This window comes from Urocampus carinirostris, chromosome 7 (genome assembly GCF_059441175.1).
Source record: "Urocampus carinirostris isolate Australia breed hairy pipefish chromosome 7, RoL_Ucar_1.0, whole genome shotgun sequence".
Lineage (NCBI taxonomy): Eukaryota > Metazoa > Chordata > Actinopteri > Syngnathiformes > Syngnathidae > Urocampus > Urocampus carinirostris.
In genome coordinates this window covers 31,545,606-31,571,182 of record NC_142355.1, presented here as the reverse complement: position 1 = coordinate 31,571,182, position 25,577 = coordinate 31,545,606, and the positions used below count along the sequence as shown (strand labels likewise).

At 40.4% G+C, this 25,577-nt stretch overlaps 1 protein-coding gene across 2 annotated transcripts in view; it reads right to left on the bottom strand.

Annotated features, from left to right (window-relative positions):
• Positions 1–416: 416 nt before the first annotated feature.
• The window catches only part of nuak1b (NUAK family, SNF1-like kinase, 1b), a 39,795-nt gene continuing 14,634 nt past the window's right edge, over positions 417–25,577 (bottom strand). For both annotated transcript variants that reach the window (XM_088340567.1, XM_088340568.1), the window contains exons 3-7: positions 16,245–16,396; positions 12,326–12,391; positions 12,129–12,248; positions 5,868–6,000; positions 417–4,894 (exon numbers count right to left, since the gene is read on the bottom strand). In XM_088340567.1, coding sequence (XP_088196693.1) covers positions 3,852–4,894; positions 5,868–6,000; positions 12,129–12,248; positions 12,326–12,391; positions 16,245–16,396 — 1,514 coding nt within the window. In that variant the 3' untranslated portion in view covers positions 417–3,851. The remainder of the gene's footprint in view (positions 4,895–5,867; positions 6,001–12,128; positions 12,249–12,325; positions 12,392–16,244; positions 16,397–25,577) is intronic.

Here is a 25,577-nt window from a genome sequence, read left to right as displayed (position 1 = left end):
TCCGGTATTGTTCCCGTTTTTTTTGTCCTGTTTAATATCAGTTTTCAGTTTCCTTCCCGTCTATTTTTGTCCTGTTTATTATTCTCTCCAGTTTTTGTTCTCGTCTCGTTTGTCCTGTTTAATTTCGATATCCTGTTTCAATATCAATTCTGTCTGTTCCATCCTGTCCAGTATCGACCCCATCTGTCCAATATCTGGTCGGACAATTGGTATCGATCTTGTCGGTCTCTGCCTTCCTGTCTTTTCACGCCAGACCGCTGCCTAACATGCATGACTCCCCATTTCCCGTAAACTAAAAGGCTTGTGATAGAAACGTCACGCGTTTGGGTCCTGATCCAGTTCCGGTACATGACAGGGAGGATTTGTTTCCCCTTTGAAAATAAGAGACACAATTAAACAAAGATTACATGAGGCTGTTATGTCACTCAAGATCAGTTTATTGTTGATTTGTGACTTGTCACGGCACCTCGAATATTGTGCTGAGACTTTTAAGACATTTTCAAAAGGAGTGGCACGGTTAAACTCGATTCGTCACGGTGACGCCGAGTTTGCCTGAAAGCACGACTTGAAATGGCTTCATCACCAATAAATACAAGTTTAAAAAACATACAGCGATAATCATTGGCATTATAAAAAAATTAGACAATAGCAAAGGCACATGAAATAATCACCTTGGCAGTCAGCGAGTAATAAGCCACAAGAAAAGAAAGAATACTTAAATAACATAATGCTAAGTTATTCTTAGTCATAAAAATATCCAGTCAAGTTTACCTATAAATCCACTCACAGACAGAAATCGTTCCAGTTTTATCGATACGCGTTCTTCCAGCACTTTGGACGCAGACTTTGGCAAATTCTTTGACATTTTTCCTTTATTATTTTGGTTTATTCAATGTGAGCCAACATAAAGTGGAAGACTGTGACCAGATTTGCCCGAATTGAATGAAAAAGAAAACGATTTCCAGCCTTGTGATAAAAAAAAGAAAATCATTGATATTTTGTAAAATCAAAAACATACGGATAATAAAAGAAAGCAAAAATACTAACATAGTATAATTCCATCACTGTAAATCCAGTTAACAATAATAATAAGAATAAAAAAGCAATTGAATGCAATACAATTTGTTTCTTTGTGATTTTTTATGGATCAGCAAAGCGAGCCTACCTTCACACCAGGAACATTCAAGGCCTGATTGATTATTCCACCGTCTCTTTAAAAGTTTTAAAGCTCGAGCAACCGGCTCCAGGTAAGGTCGACTGGGCGCCACGGGGGGGATTCCTGGATAATGATGTCAAAGCTCGTTCTTTGGTTGCAGAACATTCACTTGAGCTAATCTAATTCAACGTACGAGTCCCTCTACTTTAAACAAACCCGGCAAACTTCCTTTTGTCACTTTCCTCTCTTCCTTCAAATCAACTTCCCATCAAACCTTAAAACAGCCCAGAATATAATGGGCTGCTCACTGTCCAGTTGTGAACTTTGTTCACTATGTTGTAAACATAACTGTTCTCACTCAATGTAACTGCTCTATCCCGCCATGAAATTCACTGTACCGACACGGCAACAGACAGGATAACCTTATGAGGTGTCATCAGCACAGCCTAGAATATCATGGGCTGCTCTCTGCTGAGTTCTGAACAACATACACTACGCTGTAATTCTAATCGTTTTTACTCGACATAACCTGCTATATGCTGCAATGCAATTCACTGTACAAGCGCGGCAGCAAACAGGAGAACCTTACAGTGTTATCAACAAAGCCCAGAAAAAAAATTGGCTGCTCTCTGCCCAGTTGTGAACAATGTACACTTCTAATGTAATCCTTATTGTTTTTGCTCAACATAACCTGCAATAGCCCGCCATTAAATTTTCCAAAGGAGCAAGGCAGCAGAGAGGAGAACCTTACAGAGTGTCATCAACACAACCAGGGAAATCATAGGCTGTACTCTACCCTACATCTTACATAGTCATCCAAATGGTTCTCGCTCAACCTATCGACTAAATACCGCCTTGAAATTTGTAGTACAAGCAGGGCAAGAGACAGTAAAACTTACAGAGGGTCATCAATTCAGCCCAGGAAATCCTTGACTGCTCTCTGCCCAGTTCTGAACATTGTACACTATGTTGAAAGACACTTATGCGTGAAAAAAAGGAAACACTTCTACTTCAGGCCTCCAGGAGGCAGCCACTGAATTGAGCCACCCTAATGCCACAAAAAAGAACTCAGAATTTTGTGATTATACATTAAAAAAGGCACTTCCTACATTTTACTAACCAATAGGGTTACACAATCACGATAGTATCGTTCCAGCTGTATCCAAAAATATCAAAATTCCCCTTTTGAATTCCATTATTACGGGGACGTTTAACACCCGATTTACCCCAAGCCCACAAAAATGGTTATATAAATTGAGTTTGCACTCCAGTAACAGCAAACGTCAGTCAAGTTTTTGCACAAAAACAACAAAATAAACAACTCTCAATAAATAAATCGGCAACTTTTTGGAAAAAGACCCTGTTTTTTTTTTTTTTTAGGTTTTGAATCCTTTCTTCCAAAAAGAGGTCAGAAACAAGGAAGTCAAGATCCCAAAAGCCTGTGTGCTCACCAGATTGTATTTCTACTACATTTTGTGATTGTGTAAACGTGGAAACTGGAGCTGAGGGATATACTTGGATGGCAGTTTGTGTGTCCACACAGATCTTTTTCACGTTATCACAAGAATTTGCTAGATCATTTTGAAGATAAAATTTCATTATTCTAGAATTTCTGAGCTCGGTGTAACATTAAAAACTGATTATAAGTTGTTGTTTTTAACCATGAGGCGTAAACAACAATGCGGCCAATTTATAGATTAAGTACAAAAACTTACCAATATAACTCTAAAGTAAGCACGTACCTGCCACGGCAAAATATCTTTTGGTAAAGAGCGTGTTTCCCAAAATTTTGCATGTTGACTCACACGATCCTTGAAAAACAATTATAGGTGGCTGAAAACATGCCTGTTCTAAATTTACCACCACAAACAAATCGGGTGCTGTAACTACATGAAAAAACATCAACCCATTTGAAGTGCTGATGTGTTGCTGCTGTGTTACTGCCATGTTCCAAACTTTTGAAATAAAAGCTGAGGTAAAAATGTAATCCACAGATTTTCAGGTTCATAAGACTTTTTTCTTTACAAAAGTAAAGAGTGTAATCAGGTGTATCCTATTGTCTTCTTTTAACAGTACTTGAAGCACTTTCAAATGTGCTGTTGTAGCTATCTTCAGGCAGTGGGCAGGGGACACCCTGAACTGGTTGCCAGGCAGTCGCAGGGCACACAGGGACAGACAATTCGCTTGCTCATTCACACCGAGGGACAATTTGGACTGGCCAATTTACCTGAAATGCATGTTTTTCGAATGTTGGAGGAAACCGGAGTGCCCGGAGGAAACCCACGCAAGCACGGGGAGAACATGCAAACTCTGCACAGGAGGTTCAATCTCATGACCTCAGAACTGTGACGCACACGTGCTAACCACTGTGCCGCTGTGCTGCCTGCCTTATAATCGTTTTTTAAATGTATTTTCTTACGATCCTTGGTCATTTTCATTTACGTTATCTCAAATGTTTTTGCAAATTCATTGTGATAACGTGAAAAATGTTTTATGATTCATTTTTCAAGTAAACATTTTCGGCTTTCAAAATAATGGCACTGATTCGTTTTTTTGTATGTGTGTGTGTTTCCCAAACAATTTCAACAAAACCTCTGTCGTGTTCAGAACACCTCCCATAGAAGCTATTTCGGTAACCCAACGGTCGTTTTGGCAAAAAACACACACACGCAAATCCGTGCTTCCTTTTCCACTCTTATGTGATGTTGCTGCTGATGTCCAGGGCTTGCTGGTACACCTGAGTCATGTCCTCCAGGTCTCCTAGCAACGAAAAGCTGCCGTTGTCCTGCGGGGGGGACCCTTTGCCCCTGGTGCTGAATTTAGAGCCCTGCAATGGAGCAGAGGGTGGCTGGAAACTGGCAAAGTTGGCCAAACGCAGCAGGTTCTCGGCTGAAACGCAAGCTCTGATTTTGGTGCGCGATCGCGGCGTGGAGGGGTGCCACTCAGCCGACTTGTCCTCCCCGACGATGCTGGAGGGTCGACTCTGACTTCGGGATAGACCTGAATCGGCGGCAGAGGGGGGAAGTTCTCCAAGGGCCGCCAGGGCTGCCGCCGAAGGGGGTCCGCTATAGGTGGAGTACTTGCCGTTACGTTTGAGGATACCCTTTCGTCCCATGGCTCTTCTTGGGGGCGAGGTGGCGAGGACGGAGATGCTGGCTCCGCACAGGAGCTCGGAAGACTCGCTGCGTTCGGGGGAGGAGTAGTACCCGGATTCTCGCTGTTGGTTGTTCTTCAAGATGCCTTTTTTGGGCAGGGTAGGAACTATCTTTGCCGGGGAGCCTCCTCCAAATGGAACTTCTTCTTCTTCTCGGTCTGGACTTGAAACTTCTGCATCCGCCTGTTCAAGCCCAGCTTTCTGTCCGTCCTCAACGCCAATTGTTACCTGCTCCCCCGCTGCCCTGGTTTTCAAGATACCTTTCGGTCTCTTCAGTCCCGGTTTGTCTTCCCCGGTGCCTTCCACCTGTCCGCCGTCTCCCTTCTTTAACTTTTTGGGCCTCTGGCGAAGGAGTTGGGTCAACGCGACCGGCTTGGAGGCAGCAGGACCGCGTGGCTCAGTGCGGTTCTGCCAGTCGATTAGACGGGCCAGCATAGGCGATCCATTGCGGTCCCGCTGGGAGTCGCAATCGCAAACGCTGTTTTTCCAGCCCCAGTTCACCCACCAGTGATTGGCAATGTCCTCCACTGTGGCTCGCCTCTCCGGGTTCACCATCAGCATCCAGCGGATCAATCCACGTGCGTCTGAAATGAAAGTCAACCAAGTTGTAGATTTCTAGTCATGGGTGTCAATCTCATTTTTCCTTGTAAAAGTAGTACTAAAAGTACTGAAAAGAATAAAATAGTGCTCAAAAGTATAAAAAAATGAAAACGTTAACCTGCAAAACAAAAATATATAAAATCAGGGTTCGTAAAGCTTAAGCGTAAGCTTCAAGACTTTCTCAACCTGATCATCCTTTTCATTTCATACTTCAGTTTTTTACATTTTATTTTTAATTGTATTGTTTCTTCATGCAAGATCCATTGCAGCCTGGTCATCCTGAAAGGAGGATTACCTCATGTGCGGTCCCTTCTCAAGGTTTCTTCATTTTCCTCATGCTGAGGTTTTTGAGTTTTTCCTTGCCCTCTTGTAGGCTTTAGATGGCAATGGTGTAATACTATTCTGTAGTTTGCAATATTCTGTGGTCTGTGCTGCCCTTTGTGTCATGATTACCGATGTGAAGCACCCGTGCCCGCTCATTTGGCGCCAACTGACGCGGGTTTTGATTGGCTCCCTGTCACTATTTGAACCCAGTCCTGTCAGTCGGTCTGCGAACCTCTGCGTATACAAGGCAAGCCTTTTTCGACCCAGACCACCTGTCCTGTTTTTGCTCCTGTTTGTCTCCAGCTACGACCTGTTTTGATCCCGACCACGTCTGCTCTCCCGTCCCGGCTTACGGCCCATTTTTTGTTCTTGACATTATTTTAGAATAGTTAAATTAAAGTTCCCCAAGGTCGGACGCGTCCAACCCCGCCCCCTTATGGATACTAGCACCCCCACATTTTATAAAAACACTAGTTTAGGAAAGCGATGATACAGAAAAGGTGGAAATAATTAAATTCCCAGAATATACCTGTCGTAATTGGGTAATGACGCAGCAAACAAACTTTTTGAGTAATATTTTATCGGCACTTTTGTTTCATTTTTTTGTCTTTTTTGACGTCAAAGATGAACTACCTGAGGATTGCGTGGGCTCTTTGTATTCGCCGTTGCTGATCTGGCGAATGAGGTTCTTGTGGTCTCCCCCGTCAAATGGCATGGTTCCGTACACCAGTGTGTATAAAAGCACACCCAGTGCCCAGCTGTCCACCTGGAGAAATGGCAAACAGTCTTGTTAAACGTATAAACTAGGAACGCAAGATAACAGTTTTTTTCAAAACAAGTAAAGGTAAATGATAATGGCCTTTCCAGAACGATATCTATGACAATATAATATACGTTCTTTGTTATATATTTTTTGACGTTCATCGCCAGAAAATATTTTTTCCTACATTTTTTAACATGTCTTTCGTAAAATGCGGGGGAAAAGCAATCCAGTGAGCAAAATACGTGATATGGCATGGCAACTGATGACTAATAACAGAAAACATACATAGCATTAGCAAAATAATTTGCCATAAAAAAAAAATTAAAAATCTCAAATTGCAGAAAACATTTTTTGTACCAAAAAACAAGTTAAAGACATATTAAAAAGGAAAAAGACTAATGATGACCTGCTATTAAAGATGAATAAGATATACACTATATACAGACACGTATATACAGGGTCTGAAATAACGTCTGCCCGGAGGCCCTGGGCGTACATTTTTTACGTCAGGCGTACAACTTACAAAATGTCTCCGCCCGGGTGGCCGACAACTTAAAAAAAATATATATAAATAAAAAATAAAGATTTTTTTTCAAATCAAACGTTTGCTTTATTCCGATTTCGAAATCTTCGTTCAGTTTGGTTCGGTTCGTTTCGGTTCGTTTCACAATTTGCATACTTGGCCGCCGATCAGAAGCCCGCATCGAATAACTTCGTGCTTCCGGACTTTCTCAAGCCTTATAAGGTCGTGCATTTGCATATCATATTCCAAAGTAGACGGACAGAGAACACAAGAAAAATGGATAAGTGGTTAGGAATCGAGCCAAAACCTCAGCTCCAGAAGAAATATTCAAAAGAAGTTAACAAAATTGATGACGCTACAAAACGTAGACATACATTAAAAGCATCGTGGAAAGAGGAGTTCATGTGGCTTGTAGCAGACGATGCAACGCAAACAGTGCATGAATGAAGATGAGTAAATGCAGGTACATACTGATGGCAGATGGAAAACAGCAATGTCATATACATGCAAGGAAAGTTCTAAGTAGATTTATAATCAACTTAAGAGAGAGAGAGAGAGAGAGAGAGAGAGACTATAATAAAGAAGGGCATTAACAAAAAACGAATTATCATATTTAGAATAATAAATATAACATGATGATTAATAACGGAGCAAAAAAGCGATAATAAAAAGGAGCGATAATAAAAAGGAGCAAGAAGCACCGTAAAACAAACAAAAAAACACATTTAAAATGATGTTGAAGTTTTCCACTAGTGGGGTAGAAAAAAAGAGGATAATTATTATATATTTTCTGTGCCTTTATTCTTTTCCTATACAGGATTTCCAATTAGATTGTAATGCTCTGGTAAAAACAAATTTGACCAATAAATGTGATACCATTTTTTGGTATTATCTGTTTGGTAGCTTTTGGTCGGATAATTGTTTTACGTACATGATATAAACGCCCAATTTGCACCTTAAATAGTCCGGCAGAGAATAAAAAGAAACAACTAATGTTAATTTACGACTAGCTATTCGCTATTAGCTGTACCTATGCAGGCGGCCAAGCTAAAGAATGTTACATTATGCAACGGCGACTGAGTGGCCTTTATGTGATTTAATGACTCATGGCATTAAAACAAATGTTGTGGAAAGAACTCAGCCCTGCCTAGCATCAGAGCAGATCTTTGAATTATGCCTCGGAGATTACATTGACGTTAATAAGCGCTCCAATGGCTTTTCCGCGACGCTGCGAAGCTTCACCGGCACGTCCTTTACAGTTTTAATGACGCGCCGGTGGGAAATGGCTACTTTCCATCCAGATAAATCCTTTCCTCCTTGCTCTGTCGGGCAGAAACGATTACTTTGTGACCACCGATCTCATGCGGTGTGGCTTTGGTAGGACCTAGTTACGTAAGAACTATGTGGGGGAATGATGTGGGAGTGCAACGCCGATTATACGATGGAGAATTGAGGGACTGCTGTTCACCGGTTACAAAGGAACGCATTACTGGAATGCAATTACTTTTCTCGGTAAAAAGTACTGTAACACATTATTGATAACATTTTTAAACCCAACTGTCGTTACAATATGCTGCGTTTGTGAATTGTGAATCACACAATTACATAGAGTATGAGGATACGAAAATACTCCCAACTGATATTCTTCCTACCGTGTATACTCACATCTTGTTTTTTTAATTCAACCCTCGCTTTAACTGCAATCCTAATTTCATTCGCTTTATAGTCCAGTGTGTCAGAGACCAGAAACGGAGACAGGACCCACTTGCGTTCGTTTCTCTCAGTTTTATTGAGAAGGAGGAGAAGGCTTGCACCCACGATCCGGTGATCGTCGGTCACGGGTAGCAGATCTCTCGGAACACGGAAGTGGCACTTCCGTGTCAAGCGAAAGCAGTGTCGTGAGCGGGGAAAAGCAGATCGATGGCTGGGACGGGAGAGCAAAATCGAAATCGAGTTCAGAAAAGGGGTCGGAGACGAGAATAGCACAGGAATCAGGACAGGAGAAAGTCGGGGTCGAAAAGCCTTGCCTAGCGGGAGCTGAGGTTCGCAGATGGACTGACAACGGGTGACAGGAAGACAGGGGGTTTAAAAAGAGACAAGCAGCCAATCAGCGTCCGAGGCAGTTGGTGCCAAAGGAGCAGACACAGGTGCCTCGCATCAGTAATCATGTCACAGTGCCTCTAATATATGAAACAAATAAGTCATGAAAGAATATTTTGAGGGTATGCCTTACAATCAGGTGCGCTTTAAAGTCCGGAACATACGGTACAACTAAATGCAGTTATGGCGTCGCCATCTCAAGCACAGAGTATGAGAATGCTGAATTTCCCATCATGGAGATATTCTCCCTTCTGTACATACTTGCATCTAAGCAGTAATTACAACTGTAAAAAAATACTGAAAAAAGGGGAACAGTTTATATGCACATACAGTGTGCATTTGGTTGTTTTTCACCAGTTGCGAATATTTGGCAGCAGGTGATGAGGTAGCATGACTTTTACAAGAACAACTATATCAATGGGCAAAAGTTTTACAGTAGAGTGCTGAATTTTGGTCTTTTTATTTGTAAAGTTATATTTACAACACAACATGGCTGGAGAAAAAAAGAAAAGATCATTGACATTACCCAAAAATTGAGAAAAAAATATTCAGCGGTTTAAAGACAAAAGACAAAATGGATATGGAGTGTGCTAACTGTTAGTTGGCAAGCTCCCAAGAATGCACAAACCTAGAAATATGAAGGGTTCACTGCTTCCATTTTAGAGTACACCTTTTCTTCTATTTCTTTTATAATGTGGCTATTAAAAAGCAGTTTTGAAGGGTCGGTTTAAAAATGAGTACATGCAGAAATTTGTAATTACTAGTAACGGTAACTAATGACTTTTTTTAGTAATGTGCCCAACACTGTTCACTAGTAGAATTGAATGGACGGCAGGGTTACAGAATTGGAATTTTAGTTTCCAAACTCCTTACAAAAGAGGAAATGAGATAAGACTGGGTAAGAGGTTCTGGAATCCCACCAAGAATGCATCGTAGGGCACCCTATTGTTATGCGCTATTTTCGACAACGCCTTTGCTGTAATTTGCGGCCTCACCCCGATTCAGAATGTGTAATTTCCAATTAAAATCGGACGGCGGCGGGTTTTTTTAAGACTCTCAAGGTAATTATAGTGAATTATGCAGATGTAGAAAGGTCAGGATTCAGTTCTGTAGGTTTAAGGGGAAAGCTTTCTCACATCTTTTGTTTCATGTAAGTGAAATTAAGTTTACAAAGGCGCTTTGGTGTGGCCACAACCCGGCACAAAATATTTGGGAGGAACGAGTTTCGTTGAAATGCCTGAAAGTCAAATACGTTTGCATTGCAAACAAAAAAAGATAAATGTCATGAGAACAGGCACACCCAAATACAGTGTTTCCTCGATTTTCGTCGGTCATCTGTTCTATAACCACCCGTATTAAGTGAATTATGGTGAAACAGGAACCATATACATGGGACTGTCACCGAAAATTGAAAAATTGTTATAAGGTTCTATCCATCCATCCATCCATTATCTGCACCGCTTATCCTCAGTAGGGTCGCGGGGGGTGCTGGAGCCCATCCCAGCTATCTTTCGGCAGTGGGCAGGGGACACCCTGAACTGGTTGCCAGCCAATCGCAGGGCACACGGGGACAGACAACTGGCTCGCTCATTCACACCTAGAGACAATTTGAACCGGCCAATTCACCTGAAATGCATGTTTTTGGAATGTGGGAGGAAACCGGAGTGCCCGGAGGAAACCCACGCTAGAACGGGGAGAACATACAAACTCCGCAAAGGAAGTCCGGTAGCTGGATTTGAACCCATGACCTCAGAACTGTGCCGCACACGCGCTAACCACTGCGTCGCCGTGCTGCCCATAAGGTTCTATATTTTCTTTAATGCTAAAAAGATCATACGTTTTTGATCCATATAGCAATTACTCAAATATTCCAACTCAAAATGTAAAAATAACGTGAAAAATTATAATAGTAGACTGTAAACCATAATCAAAAATATTAAAGTGATAAATACAGCTTGCAAGTGAAGCTAAAGGGAGAAGTGAAAGCATGATAACCAAGGCAAACATTCTTATGAATTTCGAGAAATACAAGGAAGGCTCACAAATCGTTATAGGAATAAGGCCGTAATCAACGATCGGGAGAATCATTAAAAATAAGGAGACGGATAAAGAAACAAAGTCTTCTCCGGACACGACAATCCCCCGAAGTGGAAGTTTTAAAATCTGTTTTTATGTCAATGTCATGATTACTGATGTGATTTACCTGTGCCCGCTCCTTTGGCGCCAACTGCCTCGGAGTCTGATTGGCTCCCTATCCCTATTTAAACCCACTCCTATCCGTCCCCTGTGGTCAGGACATCTGCGAATTTTTACACGGCAAGCTATTTTTCAACCCTGACTCACACCTGTCCCATATTTTGGTCCTGTTTGTCTACCGCTACAACCTGTTTTGATCTCGACCACGTCTGCTCTCCCGTCCCGGCATACAACTCGTTTCCGAACTCCGAACACGTCTTGCTCTCCCAGTCCCGCTACTGACCAGTTTTCCGCCCCTGACACTGCCATCGCTCGCTACGGAAGATCCACTTTCGTGTTCGGATTACAAGCCGAGTACGAGAGCGAACACTGGATCGTGGGCACACCCTTTCGTCGGTCTTTCAAAGAAAATTGTGGTAAACGTTTCGCGAGTGGGTCCTGTTTCCGTTCTGGTTTTGACAGTCAATCCACTTTCTCCACTCGCCTTAACTTCACCATGTACTCCACTGTACCAGCTCTAGTCACAACAAAGGTAAAAGATAAATTCCTTTTCCCAATATAATTACAGTGGACCCTCTATAAACTGTCTATCTCGATACAAGAAATTCAAGATATGGATATCTTTCGAGCAAAAATCTTGTTTGACGAACAGGTAAAAAATTAAGTAACACAGCATGGCAGGACTTTAGGGTTATTTTATTATTATCTTAATTATCTTATTTCTGTATATGTATGTTCAATTTCTATTTAGATGTGTTTTTAGTTATCAGGAAGATCTGTTTTCTAACTATTTAGGGTTGATGATTTTGGCAGGTCGGGAGCGGATTAAATGGTTTTCAGTTATTTCTTACAGGAAAAAGTCGTTCGAGATATGAGAATTTCTAGATACAGGCTCAATCTTGTATGTAAAGTATTTGTAATGGCATTTAATTCTATAAAAGTGTAATACACGCAAACAATGCTATGTTGTTACCAATGTTTAATATGAATACGCATTAATTTTTCCTGGGGAAATGGTGGTTCGGAACGCATTCGCTAATTACCATAGGTCACTATCCCCAGTCAAACGGCGAATTCATGTTATGTCCTGACACCTCACAAGGGGTTTATGTTGTATCCTGGGGCTCTATTGTATATTGCCCGAAACACGGCAGGGTTTCACGAGAGCGCTTCTTTCGCCCGGTTGCTAATTCCATCAAAGAGTGCGATTAAGACCTACGCTCCTCTTTGAACACAGGCGAAACGAATGGCAATGATTACAAAGGTGTTAACGATCATGAAGGCATTATCAAATGAAAACTTTGGCGCTCACCTCCGGCCCTCGGTAAGGCCTCCCGTTGACGATTTCCGGCGAAGCGTAGAGCGGGCTGCCGCAGAAAGTTTGAAGGAGCTTGTCTTTGTGGTAAAGGTTGGACAGGCCGAAGTCAGCAATCTGGGAATATACCATGTCTGCGTTTAACCGTCGGTCATGAATCAGTGAATATGATTTCTGAGGGAATAAAAGCTTACCTTTATGTTACAGTTTTCATCCAGTAGCACGTTTTCCAGTTTCAGGTCTCTGTGCACAATTCCATTCTGAAAGAAGATTCACAATTTAATCATGACTTCTGAAAAAGTCTTTAGAATATAGACTTAGAAAAGGGGTCAAAGGTAAGACACTGAGACATACATTTTACACTTCAAAATACTACTTATGAAAACTGCAAAAAATACACTGAATTGAACTTAGATGGAAGAGGATACACTTTGCTAATTTTAAGCATCATTTTTTTACATGTTATTTGAAATTTACAGTACTGTAGATAAGGAGAAATAATACATATTTTTAACATGTTTTTTTTTTACTATTTCCCTTTTGGAGAATAAGACAAATAATAATTAAAAAGTCAGATTTGATATAAAAAAAAAAACCCAGGATAAGATATAGTAAAATAAAATACATATTAGATTATATTATAATTGTTGTTTATTATCTGTATTTCATTCATTAATTTGTATTCATATATTTTATTTCTATTTTTTTTCTTGTATTTTCTTGTACGTCACGCTTGCATGGCGCCCAATTGGCCGCGTGGCGCCAGCTGTGGCTCATTGACAGATTGGCTTTCCGACTATTTAAGCTCAGTGCTCTCATTTTTTCTTTGTCAGTCCGTCAACGAACCTCTGCCCCACAAGACGTGGGTTTTGACTAGGTCCTGTTTCCTGTTAGTATTTCGTGTATTGTTTCCGTTTATTCTTGTCCTGTTTAATATCGGTTTTCAGTTTCGTTCCAGTCTATTTTCGTCCTGTTTATTAGTCTCTCCAGTTTTGTTCCCATCTAGTTTGTCCTGTTTGTTTTCGATATTCTGTTCCATTATCAATTCTGTCTGTCCCGTCCTGTCCGGTATCGACCTCATTTGTCCGATATCTGCTCGGGCAATTGGTATCAATCTCGTCGGTCTCTGGCTTCCTGTCTTTCCACGCCAGACGGCTGCCTAACGTGCATGACTCCTCATTTCCCGTAAAATAAAAGATTGTGTGAGAGACGTCACGCATTTGGGTCCTGATCCTGTTCTGGTTCATGACAGGTATCATTTGTCCAATGTTCCTAGAAAACGAGTAAAAGAAAGCAATTATACTTATTTTAAGTGTAATTTGTCTATTTTACAGATTTAGAATTTTTAGTAGCGAAAAAAAAACTACACAAAAACCGAGAAAACCAATTTAGTTTGGCGGAAAGTCTTGCCCAAATTGTTTTATTATTTCACACTTATTAAGTAGTTATCAATAGGGTAACATTTGAGAATTTATCCTTAAAATGAGCAAGATGGTCTGCCAGTGGAGTAAAAATTTTTGAATTTTTTGAAGCATATAGGACCGCCGTTTTGTGATTTAACCTTTGCATCCTCAGTGTTTCGATGATTTGTTTTTCTATGAACAGATTCCACGAATAAATACGTAGTTTACGAAATTGCGGCAAAACTTTAGGAGCGCCTTCTTCTTCCTGGGCACTGATTGGAGCAAAATGAATGACTTGCTTACATATCTAGTAACGAACGTTTACAAGTTATGATTGTACATGCTTTGACTTACACTATATATGGATGGATACAGCTGCCCTAGGGGTAGAAGATAAAATCTTAATGTCCCAGAGAAAGTTTAATACACGTTGTAATGGAACGGATTAACCACAGAAATGAGTGAATACACTGTACTAGCAAACATGCCAGCTATCTTATGTTGCCGCTCACTAAACGAGTCTAACACGTTTTCTTTGCCATCATTCTCGTGCAATCCCTGCCTTTTATTTTCAAGCCCGTTCTATAAAAGGATTGTTTACCCTCAAGTGAAACCTACTCTATCATTGTCTGGTGTCTTCATGTTGACATCTGCAGTGGCTTTGTCATCACAACTCCAGCATCCTATAATTTCCAACTCGTGCGAACGATATTTTCTCATACACCGAGACACTGGAGGGGGTTACAGTCACGCTCCCAGAAGGTTCCTGTCTGCTTGCCACTACCCGATTGGCTGAAGATGAAATGCTCGCTCGTTTGTTGTGGTAGTGAGTCATGCTTCCCCAGCCCAGTTTGAGATGATCTCGGTGTGAGAAATCCTTCATTGCGAGGGACGTTCCCTATCAGGGGGCCGTGACATCATCCTTTATCTTCATCTGACGAGAGGGAAGCCCATCCATCTGATAGGAATTACTCAGGTGTGGAAAAAAACTGGGATTGACGTGGGTGCGCCTGGAACTAAATCCTCAGTGGTGCAGGGGGGATCTCGGATGGATTTGGCAGGGTATCTAGGAATGGTCGGCACTGGTGTGTCAGATGAGGACACAACTGAAGCAGGGACTTTGTAATCAGAGCGTATAAGCCTGAATAAAACCCGCCTGTGTTCCGTCTTCACTCAGAAACAGATGACTCTCTCTGGCCAAGAAAAGCATACAGTGTAAAGGCTAGCAGATTAACTGTCTCCAGCACAGCCCAGTGTTTAGGCGCACGCACTTTAAGATGAAAAACAAATCCGTAAAGAGTCAGGATGTATAAAATGTTTTGCCCAAAATAAACAAAAATGCATTTACAGTTTTCACTGAAAAAAGAGAAAAAGGCTTCCAAAAGACCGATGTTGTGATGACCTCACGTCTAAGGTGAGGCGAGCCATACGAAGCTGGCTTACACTTGGGGCGGAGTTAGTGCAAGCCTATTTTTTATGGGAGCAGAGAACAAAACAATTTCTCAAAAGCTCGTATGTACCTCTGCTTTAATTCATACACGCACTCTGAGTGTGACATTACAGGTAAGTCCATCGATCCGCACAGAGCTATGAAGGGCAATTTGAATTGACTATTACTATCACTGTACTGGACTGAATATGTGAGTATTACTTCGTTGTTTTTTTCTTTAGACAGTGCTTACTACCACACCATCATCACCAGTTTTCTGCTACTCCAGTTTAACGTTAGCCCTATTCACTTTCCTTTTTTTTTCAAATCTAAAATATCCCAAAAATATATACCTGATATTGGGGTGCGTAGTTTGAGGTGTCTTTCAATTTTCAGTTTTCAATTAAAAATGTTTCTTTTGTACGTAGGTGTTATCAATAGCCAACTGAGTACAAATACACTGGAGGAAAAGAAGCAGGGGATCCTCTGTGTTCTGGCTATTTCTTTAATTCTAAGATGAAAATGATGAAAGTAAGAAAAAGGGCAGTTTCGAATGTCAACCCAAACCCAAAAAGTGAAAAAGGAAGAGTTTATTTTAGCACGTCTTAAGAATTGCACATTCTTGCACACGCAACAAAAAAGAGCTGCAATGATGATTTCAGCCAGAAGATTGCGTTAACCAGTATGGACACCACCTTTAAAAATCGGACACATTTAGCAGTGTGGCAGGAGCATGATATTCACTTTTCATCAAAACCAACCAATTTGCACAAAGTACAATGATTTTGCTTGTGTTATTTGCATTTTAAATCTCTCAAGTCAGTGGAAAAAAAGAGATCGGAAACCGGGACGGTAGAGTAGACGTAGTCAGGATCAAAACAGGTCGAAACCGGGGAACAGACGGGAGCAAAAAACGGGACAGGTGGGAGTAGAGGTTGAAAAAGGCCTGCCTAGTGTTAACTTAGGTTCGCAGACCGACTGACAAAAGGGGACAGACAGGACTGGGTACAAATACTGATCGGGAGTCCGAGGCAGTTGGCGCCAAAGGAGCGGGCAGTCACATCAGTAATCATGACAGGATTACCTTATGTGCCACCCTTTATCAAGGTTTCCTAATTTTCTCCCTGCTGAGGTTATTCTAGTAATATGTAGTAAGGATCATTTTACATTGTATCTTTTTGAGCAAGCCATTTTGTATTCCTTGGGTTTTCGGTCTCAAATTTTATTTTCAATGCATCCCTGTAAAGTGAAATACAAAATGGACAGTGTGTGGTTTCCTACCTTATGGCAATGATGCACAGCGGAGACGATCTGCCTAAAGAAGTGTCTTGTCTCTCGCTCGCTGAGACGTCGCCGCTCGCTGATGTAGTCGTATAACTCGCCTTTGCTGGCGTACTCCATGACGATCACGATCTTGTCTTTGTTTTCAAACACTAAAAGAAAAAAAAAATCATTCTTAAGGTGTGAGCCCAAATACAGTGTAGAGCCAAAATTGACTAATCACCTTCCCCCCAAAATATTGCAATAACCACGACCAGTATTAATAGTAATAATAATCATCATAATAATAACAAATAAAATAAATGTATATATAAATTTATGAAAAATAACATAATAATTAAATACAAGTAGTCTTAAAATTTACGATTCAAGTTAAAAAAATATAAATACTACTAAAATACTACTTTGGAAATACTAAAAAAATACTGCTACAGTATTACCGTAATACAAAACACTATCAGATAAATACTACTACAGAAATACTGCATAAATAAAACTACAGTAATACAAAAAATATACAATAGAAATACTCCCAAAAAAAACTAATACTAATACTAATACTATAAAAAAACACAGATATAAAACAAAAAATCCGCTAAGGAAATATGACAAAAGTACTACAGAAATCCTACAAAAGTCAATTCCATTGAAGTTGGGAAAAAGTTTAAAATGTCAGTAAAATTAGAATAGAATGACTTGCAAACCTTTTCTAACCCATATTTAAATGAATACACCACAAAGACAAGATTATCCATGTTCAAACTCATAAACTTTATTTCCATAAGCAAATAATGATAAACTTAGAATTTTATAATTGCAACAAGTGCCAAAGTAGTTGGGAAAGGGGCTTCTTCACCATTGTGTTACATCACCTTTCCTTTTAATAACACTCAATAAACGTTTAGGAAGTGAGGAGACTAGTTGTTGAATCGTTGATAGTGGAATCCTTTCCCATTCTTGCTTTATGTACAGCTTCAGCTGTTCAACAGTCCGGGGTCTCCTTTGTCTTATTCTGCGCTTTATAATGCGCCACACATTTTCAATGGGAGACAGGTCAGGACTGCAGGCAGGCCAGTCAAGCACCCGCACCCTCTTACTACGAAGCCACGCTGTCGTGAGACGTGCAGTGTGTGGCTTGGCATTATCCTGCTGGAAGAAGCAAGGGCGCCCATGGTAAAGATTCTGTTTGGATGGCAACATACTTTGTTCCAAAACCTGAATGTACTTTTCTGCATTAATGGTGCCTTCACAGATGTGCAGGTTACCCATTCCTTGGCCACTCATGCACCCCCATACCATCACAGATGCTGGCTTTTGCACTTTGCGTGCATAACAGTCTGGGTGGTTCTGTTCTTCTTTGGACCGGAGGACACGACGTCCACAATTTCCAAACACAATTTGGAAAACTGACTCATCAGACCACAGAACACTTTTCCACTTTGTATCAGTCCATTTTAGATGGGCTCGGGCCCAGAGAACCCTGCGGCGTTTCTGGATGTTGTTGATGAATGGCTTACGCTTTGCAACATAAAGTTTTAACCCACACTTACGGATATAGCGTCGAACTGTATTGACTGACAGTGGTTTTCCAAAGTGTTCCTGAGCCCATGTGGTGATGTCCTTTACACATTGATGTCGGTTCTTAATGCAGTACCGCTTGAGGGCTCGGAGGTCACGGGCATTCAATAATGGTTTACGGCCATGCCGTTTACGCACAGTGATTTCTCCAGATTCCCTGAACCTTTTCACAATATTATGGACTGTAGATGATGATATCCCTAAATTCCTTGCAATTGTACTTTGAGGAATGTTGTTTTTAAACTGTTCAACAATTTGCTCACGCAGTTGTTCACAAAGAGGTGAACCTCGCCCCATCCTTGCATGTGAATGACTTAGCTTGTTCGGGTCTCCCTTTTTTATACCCAGTAACAACTCTCACCTGTTGCTAATTCATCTGTTCACCTGCAAATAGTTGGTTGATTTCCATTCATCCACTTTCTGAGTAGTTATTGACACCTGTCCCAACTATTTTGGCACGTGTTGCTGTCATCAAATTACAGAGTTGATGATTTTCTCCCAAAACAATAAAGTTTATGAGTGAAGACAATAAATATGTTGTCTTTGCTGTGCATTCATTTAAATATGGGTTGAAAAGAATTTGCAATTTACTTGGATCAATTTTTATTTGCAATTAACACACTTTCCCAACTTCATTGGAATTGAGTTTTGTACAAAAATACTAAAAAATAAAAGTTATATTACCAAAAATGTTGCCATTTTTTTCCCTTTTATTTTCTTTGTTATTGTATGTATGTGTTTGTCTAGCTGGCTGCCACCCCTCTAGAGGGATATGACCAAGGTAGATAGATAGAATATACTCCCAAAATATTCATCATCCATTTTCTTCGTCACTTCTTATGGAAATACCACTGCATAATAACTACATTAAATACAAACACAAAAAACTACAGCAATACTACAAAAATACAACAAAAAAATCCGCTACGAGAATACTACAAAAGTACTACAGATATATGACAAAATACAACTAAAGGAATACGACAAAAATATGAAAAAATTAAAACTAAAGCCATACAGTACTACTAAAATATTCACAATCTGTTTTTTGCTATGCTTATCTTATGGAAATACCACTGCAAAATAACTACATAAATACTACAACAAATACAACTACAGTCATAAGACAAAAATACAACACACCTAAAACAAATATCCGACTGCAGAAGTACTACAAAAAACATCTACAGTAAATATATAACACAAAAAAACACTCTTAGAGAAATATTTCTAGAGAAATATTACAAAAATACTGCAAAAATACAACTACAGTAATGCCACAAAAATTCCAGTACGGAAATACCACAAAAGTTTTATAGAAATACTACAAAAATAAAACTACAGTAATTCTATAAAAATACTGAAAAACTACAACAAATATCCGACAGCAGTAATGCTGCAAAAATACAACTACAGTAATACTACAAAACAAAAACACTTTTAGATAAATATTACGAGATAAATATTAAACATTGACTGCAAAAATACAATTACAGTAATACTACTAAAAAATCCACGATGGAAATACTACAAAAATAATACTACAAAAATACTAAAGAACTACAAAAAATATCCCACTGCAGAAATACCACAAAAATACAACTATCGTAATTCTATAATACAAAAACACTATTAGAGAAATATTACTAGAGAAATATAACAAAAATACAACTACAGTAATGCCACAAAAATTACTGTGCGGAAATACCACAAAGGTTCTACAGAAATACCACAAAAATAAAACTACAGTAATTCTATAAAAATACTGAAGAACTACAACAAATATCCGACTGCAGAAATGCTACAAAAATACATCTACAGTAATCCTACAATACAAAAACATCATTAGATAAATATTACTAGATACATATTACAAACGTACTGCAAAAATACAATTACAGTAATACTACAAAAAATCCACTATGGAAGTACTACATAAATACTGCAAAAATAAAACTACAAAAAATATCCAACGGCAAAAATGCTACAAAAAGGCAACTACCGTAATACTACAATCTGAAATGAAGTGCTTAAAACAGGGACCTAATATATTATATTGCTTTAATTGTGATTGTTTCAAAAGCAATTCGATAAGTCTATTCATTCATTCATTCATTATCTGCGCCGCTTATCCCTCAGCAGGGTTGCGGGGGTGCTGGAGCCCATCCCAGCTGTCTTCGGGCAGTGGACAGGGGACACTCCTAGCCGGTTGCAGGGCACAAACCGGAGTGCCCGGAGGAAACCCATGCAAGCACGAGGAGAACATGCAAACTCCACACAGGAAGATTTGGTCTTACGACCTCAGAAATGTGCCGCACACGGGCTAAACACTGCTCCGCCGTACTGTTGATGAGACTAATGCACTCCGAAAGAAATGCAAAAAGGACGTGTCTGCATGTACATTTATTCATAAATGAAAAATGGGGTAGGTACGTTAGATTGGCTCATTGACAGTATCTTTGAAGTCAATGAATAAATGCACAGTCCTGTTCTATAGGAATATCGGTCTTTTCCTGGATCACCCAACACAACTGGTAAATAAATCAAGAATGCACCTCAGGGACAACAGGTCAGCAAATGAGTACTTCAAGAGGCGTTCTGTGGCTGTGTCGAAGGATGCCCTTGACACATCGCACATGAACATTCTGTCACCGCATCTCTCAACACATTCCCCCGCTAAGCATGAAGAGCTGTTGGGCTGATAGCCTTCTATGAAGGATTGCATAATCATCCTTTAACTCTTCATTTGTTTTCATTTCATCGTCCAACATTACTTCACTCTCCTTTTCGTACATTGGAGTTCATGCTTCTTTTTCTAGATTCAAAATTAGGTTTACAAGACGAAGTTAGAAGTTTTTGCAATTTAATTTCCCGTTTGTCAGAGCCAGAACAGATGGTAGACCCAAATGCGAAACGTTTCACACAAAATTACATTGGGATTTCGAGGAAGTCAGGTGCGGGGAAACAAACGCCATCGATCCGGTGCTCACTGGACAGGAGGAGCAAGCAGCTTACGGGATCGGAGCGTGATCGGAATGCGGAAGTGAGTGGATTTGCCGGGGCGGGAGATCCGAGCGTGGTCAATGGGCAAAACGGTCGATACCCGGAACGGGAGATCAGAGCGTGGTCGGTGGGCAAAACGGGTCACTAGTCGGAGCGGGAGATCAGAGCGTGTCGAAGGAAGGTAAAAATCAGGGAGCCGGAGACGATCAGGAAATCACGAGCAGATGAGCAGGATACGGATGAGGACTGGACAGACGGGAGCCAGAGTCAAAGTGCTTGCCTTGCGTATGCGGAGGTTTGCTGACAGAGTATGGAAATACTGAGTTTAAATAGGAGTGGAATCAATCAGGCAACGAGCAGCAGCTGGCGCCAAACGAGGTGAGGGCAATGAGTAATCATGACACTGTTAGCTTTGTTTAACACATGAATACTCATAAACGACCTAAGTAAGCAATTTAGATTAAAAGAATGATGTGCTTAATTAATGCTTTTTTTTCTTTTGACTCACTTTTTTCCTTTTGAGGGATTGGCTCCTATATATTTTGGAAAATAGGCATCATTATGGAAGCCCAACAGTGCCAAAATGCACAAAATGATACAGGAAGTTTTAAAATGTACCCTTTCCTAAACCCCTCTGCATACAATCAATAACTCAACTGTACAGGTAAAATCTGCTATTGGTCAATGCCATACAAGATGCTCGTTTTATATTGGTTTGTCGCACAGAGTCATGAAGATGTTGATATGCTATTTTCTAAACTTCAGATCGGAGTCCTGTGTAATAAGCATAAAATTAACTAGCTATTGGTCGCAAAACTTGCAGTGTCGCTAAAGTCGATGTCATGATTACTGATGTGACTAAGCTGTACCTGCGCATTTGGCGCCACCCGCCACGGGTTCATATTGGCTCCCTGTCAGTATTTTAACCCAGTCCTGTCTGTCACCTGTTGTCAGTCTGTCTGCGAACCTCTGTTTTTCAAGGCAAGCCTTTTTTTGACCCCTGACTCCCACCTGTCTCGTTTTTGCTCCCGTTTTTCTCCGGCTATGACCCGTTTTGATCCCGACCACGTCTGCTCTCCCCTCCCGACTTACGACCCGTTTTTGTCCCCAAACACGTCTGCTCTCCCGTCCTGGCTTACGACCCGTTTCTGTCCCCGACCACGTATTTGCTCTCCTGTCCCGGCAATCGACCTGTTTTTCCGTCCCTGACACCGCCATCTCCCGCTACAAAAGATCCACTTCCGTATTTGGATCACGATCCAATTGCGAGAGCGACTTGCTTCCCGCGTCTAGAGAGCATCGGATCGTGGGCGCAGCTCTTCCCCTTTCCTCCGATAAAACTTGTGAGAAACGTAACGCAAGTGGGTCTTGTTTCCGTTCTGGTCCTGACAGTTGATTGAGAAGTAAAAGTAAAAAGTAAATGTAAAAATGTCAATTCATTGACATGTACTCTACATATAAGTAATACTTACTATACACCATAATCATATTTATGTACAATTTGGATGTTTTTACGTGGGGTTTCAGAGGTTTGGAACTCATTAGCTAACTACCATAAGTTTTTATCCTCTGCCATACAATTTCACCTTGGGATCCCCACTTCAAAACACAATAACGTTCTGTCCCAGGGGTCTACTGTACATACATTTAATGGCACTGCACTAAAAAATAAAAAGCAGTGTCATGGCTTTGCCATCTGGCCTATTATTTCAATTCAATGACATCACTAATTTGTAGGATGAAACACTGACAAGATGGCAACAACACTGCCTGTTTCATTCAGGGGCTTTATATATTCTTTCCCACACGGGAGGGTCAAGAAGGGTGAGGGGCTTGGCTTTCCCGCACCCTTGAGTGAGCACCTTCATAGCCTCCTCCCTTCCCGGGGTCCTTTTAAAGATATAATCCTCTGCAAAAACACACAATTGCTGAGTGATGGTAATGCTCTCTGATTGAGCGCCTGGACCCTGAGGAAATGACAGAAGATATGGGGAGGGCAGGTCGGAGTCTTCTGATTGGTGCTCGGAGCTGTGACCCGTTCCAATATGTGCCCGTGACCTGACCTGGCGGGGTTTTGGTCATAATGTGCACATTCTTAGCTTGTACTCCCATTTACCTTTTAACCTGATTATCACCTAGGGCAAAATTTGCAAAATGCAATCTAGTTGTTAATGTCGGTGCAGGTTTCTTTCTGGTAGCAACTATGTCCTGTACTACTGCCACAGTGAATACAAACATGTCTTATATATCATTATTTGATTGTTTTTTCTCCATGTTTTTAAATTGTCTTACTTTGCACTGAAAAGAGGAGCCCTCCAATTTTGTTGTACTGTTGTATAATGAGAATAAAGGCAATTCATTCATTCGCCACAGTCTCTGTATGACTTCTCCCAAGGCTGGGCAATAGATTGAACTTATCCAATTTCCATTTTATCCATTTTGAAAATTTCAAAGTTTACTCAATCATAAAATGTAGAAAAGAAATTCAAGAGTATATGCTGATTATAAGCTTTTTACAATTGTCACAATTCTGGATTGGGTTTTCCAAGACATGCTTACAATAATTACGGAAGTACTTATTTGTAGTCATGCACAAGCTTTGGACACTTTTTAATGATAATTTTAAACTCAAACAGTATTGTTGGAACTGTTTTTGTCATGATTACCGATGTGAATCACCTGTTCCACTCCTTTGGCGCCAACTGCCTCGGACTCTGATTGGCTCCCTGTCCCTATTTAAACCCAATCCTTACTGTCACCTTTCGTCAGTCCGTCTGTGAACCTCAGTTTACTCTAGGCAAGCCTTTTTCGACACCTGTTTTTGCTCCCGTCTGTTCCCCGGCTTCGAACCGTTTTTTGATCCTGACCACGTCTGCTCTTCTTTTCCTGGCTTTCGACTCGTTTCCGACCCCGACCACGTTTTTGCTCTCCTGTCCTGGCTACTGACCCGTTTTTCCATTCCCGACAGCGCCATCGCTCGCCACGGAAGTCGCACTTCCGCGTTCAGAGCAACCTGCTTCTCGCGCCCAGCGTTCACCGGATCGTGGGTGCAACCCTTTCCTTTTTTTCCAATAAAACTGAGTGAAACGTAACGCAAGTGGGTCCTGTCTCCGTTCTGGTCCTGACAGTTTTTCACAGAATGCTTCTGAAAGAAATCTTTCTTAAAACAAGTTTGCAGGGTTTGATTTATTGTTTAGTTTAGTTTAGTTTGATGAAAACCTTTGTTAAATATATATATATATATATATATATATATATATATATATATATATATATATATGTATATGTATATATATATATTTTTTTGTTTTGTTTTTTTGTTTCTTAATTTGAATTGTTTTGAATGAAAAAAGTATATACAGGTACTCTTTGTATTTATTAATTATTAAAGTATCAAAAATATCTATCTATCTATTTATTGATTGATATTTGTAATCAATTAAAATCGGTAATAACGAAAATATTTTTTTTATTTCAAATATCAATTTTTCTAATGGAATAGTTTTGAATATGAAAAAAACATTGCATTGTATTTGTCTAAAACATTTTTGATCAATAGGTTTCCATTTATATCTATCCATTATCTTCACCGCTTATCCTCAGTAGTGTCGCAGGGGAGCTGGAGCCCATCCCAGCTACCTTCGGGCGTTGGGCAGGGGGACCCTGAACTAGTTGCCAGCCAGTTGCAGAGCACGGACCACTTACTCGCTCATTTGCACCTAGGAACAATTTGGACCGGCCAATTAACCTAACAGGCATGTTTTTGGAATGTGGAAGGAAAACGGAGTGCCCGGAGGAAACACACTCAAGTACGGGGAGAACATGCAAACTCCACATGGGAGGGCTGCGGTAGCTGGATTTGAACCCTGCACCTCTGCACCGTAGTGCTGCGCGCTAACCGGTTTCCATCTCCCTCTATATTTTTTTCTGTTACAAAAAAGAACATATTACTTAACATTATGCTAATTTTATTGATTTAACCCCACACCCCACCCATTTTACTCGAAAATAAAGGGAAATAGTAACATTAACACAGAAAAACAGTTATATTTTCTACCAATGTATGACATCATTCGAGTGTGTAGAATATATGTATGTAAATACAGAGTGTTTTATATCAGCTACCGGCATCAATACCGGTCTGGAAAAGCCGTTATCAGTATCTGTATGAAGAATAATGTTATGTTAAACCTTGAAATATTTTCTACCAAATATCTTTTTTTACAATCTATACAAACTGTAACATTTTACAAGCATTTGCACGTACCTAACTCAGGTTTGGGAAGTTGTTTGTTACAAATTAATTATTGACTCACAAGTAGAGAGGAAGCACAGAGACTGTTTCGCCAATCAGATTGCCAAACACATTGTACAATGCAAAGTCAATAAAACAGTGAGAACGTGAAAAGTGAACCACGTTTTAGCAAGGGTTCACTGTATCTCAATGTTTGTCTATGTGGCCAGGAAAGATTTTGGACACCTCTGATCTAGAAGACAGCCAGGAAATTCAGCTAACAAAAATGTTGCTAAAACGCCAACATACACAGCTTTATTTTATTATGAGGAAGAAATGTGCCTTTACAAATAGCTGTGGACTTTGCATGACCTATCTTGGTTTTGATATCTAAAGAGTTGCTTCCTGGGGTAGATGGATGCTGACATGGCTCCTGGGGAAGACATTACGTCTTTCTTTGTCTTTTCTCTCTGTATTACTAGTGGACAGCAGTCAGACAGTATGCAGGCTAGTTGACT